General features: G+C 59.4%; 1 protein-coding gene across 1 annotated transcript; it reads left to right on the top strand.

Moving 5' to 3' along the window:
* Positions 1-163: 163 nt before the first annotated feature.
* Positions 164-1,695, top strand: MFAP2 (microfibril associated protein 2; the record flags this gene model as incomplete). Its single annotated transcript, XM_015648001.1, has 4 exons — positions 164-284; positions 432-519; positions 614-687; positions 1,425-1,695. Coding segments are annotated over 4 exons (387 nt in total), but the record flags the coding sequence as incomplete, so codon positions are not given.
* Between the last annotated feature and the right edge of the window lie 1,450 nt (positions 1,696-3,145).

The raw sequence follows: 3,145 nt of genomic DNA, 5'->3' as shown, positions 1-3,145 counted from the left end.
GGTGACATCACCCCCAGAACCCCCAGGCCCAGGGCTGGGCGCTCTCCGTCCCTTCCCGTTCTCCTCCCGGAGCAGCCGGGGGGTGCCGAGGCTGCTCCAGCCCTAAAATCCAGGGAAAGGGCAAGGACACGCTTCTGCCCCATCCTGAAATTCCCTCCCCTGTCCCTGTCCCCTGTCCGTGTCCCTGTCCCTGTCCCCTGTCCCTGTCCCCGTCCCCTGTCCCTGTCCCTGTCCCCCCTCAGCCGCGGTGCCCGAGACGGAGCCCACGGAGCCGGGACCGCTCGGTGAGTGCCGATCCCGTTCCCCATCCCCGGGGCCGGGCTGTGCAGCGACAACCGGGGCGGGGGGAGGCGCTGGGTGAGGAATTGTCGGGAATTGCCGGGAATTGCCTGGAATTGCCGGGAATTCCCGGGAATCGCCGCTTTCCGCAGACTGCCGGGAGGAGCAGTACCCCTGCACCCGGCTGTACTCGGTGCACAAACCCTGCAAGCAGTGCCTGAACGAGATCTGCTTCTACAGGTGCGTGAGGCCGGGGGAACATTCCCTGATCCCCCCGGAGATCCCGGGAACCCCTCTGCCTCACATCCCGTCCTTTCTGTTCCCAAAATTCCAGCCTCCGCCGGGTTTATGTCATCAACAAGGAGATCTGCGTCCGCACCGTGTGCGCCCACGAGGAGCTGCTGAGAGGTGAGAGGGGCGCCCCCAAAACCGGGATCGTGCCCGCTCAAATCGCCCTTGTCCCCCGAATTCCGAGGAGGGAAAATCCCGCTGCGACAAAGAGACCCCCGGGGCAGAGCGGGATCGCGGTCTGGGGTGGGGTCAGGGGGCACCGATGGAGCGGGGGGTCCCTCACTGCCCCCAAAACCCCAAAACCCCCGGGATCAGAGCAGGACTGCGTTTTGGGGAGGGAATGGGGTGCGCATCCATCAGGCGGGGGGTCCCCCGCTGCCCCCAAAACCCCAAAACCCCCGGGGCAGAGCGGGATCGCGTTTTGGGGTGGGGTCAGGGGGTGCATCCATCGGGCGGGGGGTCCCTCAGTGCCCCCAAAACCCCCGGGATCATAGCGGGATCGCATTTTGGGGCGGGACCGGGTGCCCACCGATGGAGCCGGGGGTCCCTCACTGCCCCCAAAACCCCAAAACCCCCGGCATCAGAGCGGGATCGCGGTTTGGGGTGGGGTCAGGGTGAGCACCGATGGAGCCGGGGGTCCCCCATTCTCCCCAAAACCCCAGGGATCAGAGCGGGATCGCGTTTTGGGGTGGGGTCAGGGCACACCGATGGAGCCGGGGGTCCCTCACTGCCCCCAAAACCCCAAAACCCCAGGGATCAGAGCGGGATCGCGTTCTGGGGCGGGCCCGGGGCTCTCCCCCGCTGCTCCCCCGGAATTTTCCCCATATCCAGGGCTAACCCCTCGCTCCCCGCAGCCGACCTGTGCCGGGACAAGTTCTCCAAGTGCGGGGTGATGGCCACGAGCGGTTTGTGCCAGAGCGTGGGAGCGTCCTGCGCCCGCAGCTGCGGCGGCTGCTGAGCCCCGGCCCCGCTCCGGCCCCGCTCCGGTCCCGCTCCGGAGCTCCCGGCCATCAACGAGCAGCTCCCCGAAATCCCGGGAATTCTCTCTCTCTCTCTCTCTCTGGGTTTGTTTTTGGGGTTTTTTTTTTGTGCACATAATAATTAAAACGGGCAAGGGGGGGTTTATTGTTTCTGTGCCTTTCTCTGTTCTGCGGCGGGGGGAGAGCCCCGGTGGGACCCTGCGGCTCCCGGCCCCTTCCTGGGGGATTATTCCCAATTTTGGGCTCCTTCCTTTGGGATTATTCCCAATTTTGGGCTCCTTCCTTTGGGATCATTCCCAATTTTGGGCTCCTTCCTTTGGGATNGGTTTGGGGTCTCAGATCCCGGGTTTGGGGATCCCAGATCTGGGGTTTGGGGGTCCCAGATCCCGGGTTTGGGGTCTCAGATCCCGGGTTTGGGGTGTCAGTGGGGTCTCAGATCCCAGGTTTGGGGTGTCAGTGGGGTCTCAGATCCCGGGTTTGGGGTCCCAGATCCCAGTTTTGGGGTCCCAGATCCCGGATTTGGGATCTCGGATCCCAGTTTTGGGGTCCCAGATCCCGGATTTGGGATCCCGGATCCCAGTTTTGGGGGTCCCACACCGACGGCCGCCCGTGTCCCGCAGTGCTCCTGGTGCAGGGCCAGTACAGCCGCTTCGAGGGCATCACGTACCCCGAGCCAGTCCAGTACTCCCAGTATGACCAGCAGGCTGGTGAGAGCCGGGACACCCCCTGCCTCCATCCCCTCGGCTTTCCCTGGAAAAACAGCCCGGGAAAAACTCCTCCCTCTTCTTCCTCTCCATCCTCATCCTCCACGCCTCTGGAATCCCCAAACTTCCGTCTCTGCGCTCACTGGCAGTTCTTTATTAAATCCTTATCAAATTCTTTATTAAAAACTATTTATCCGATTATTTCTTAAACCCTTACCCAATTATTTCTTAAACCCTTATCAAATTCTTTATTAAACCTCCATCAAATTCTTTATTAAACCTTTATCAAATTCTTTATTAAACCTCCATCAAATTCTTTATTAAACCTTTATCCAATCCTTTATTAAACCTTTATCAAATCCTTTATTAAACCTTTATCAAATTCTTTATTATACCTTTATCAAATTCTTTATTAACCCTTAATTATTTTTTTTAATTTTTATTAAGCCTTAATTAATCGGGGTATCCATTAAAAACCTTTTATCCAGTTATTTTTTTGAACCTTTATCCATCCCAAATCCCCACCCAGGGGGAAGCGGCCCTGGAGTGCCTGGGGGGAGTTTTCCCGACCCACCACAGAATTCCAGGGATCTCATTTCCCGCTCCCCACGGGATGAGTTTTCTCCCTAAACCCATCTTGAGGCTGTTTTTTGGTTTATCCCCAGAAATTCAGGATTACTACGATTACCACGGTGAGTGTTTCCCCCCCGGGACCCCGGCGGGGGGATCGGGGTTTGGGGTGTCCCTGCACCGGCTCTGTCCTTGCAGATGTCACCCCCCGAGTCCCGGAGGAGCAGTTCCGGTACCAATCCCAGCAGCAATCCCAGCAGGAAACCGTGCCGGCCCCGACCCCAGGTGGGTGACAGTCCCAGGGGTGGGTGACAGTCCCAG

Source organism: Parus major, chromosome 21 (genome assembly GCF_001522545.3).
Source record: "Parus major isolate Abel chromosome 21, Parus_major1.1, whole genome shotgun sequence".
Classification (NCBI taxonomy): Eukaryota; Metazoa; Chordata; class Aves; order Passeriformes; family Paridae; genus Parus; species Parus major.
This window is presented reverse-complemented; position numbering and strand designations above follow the sequence as displayed.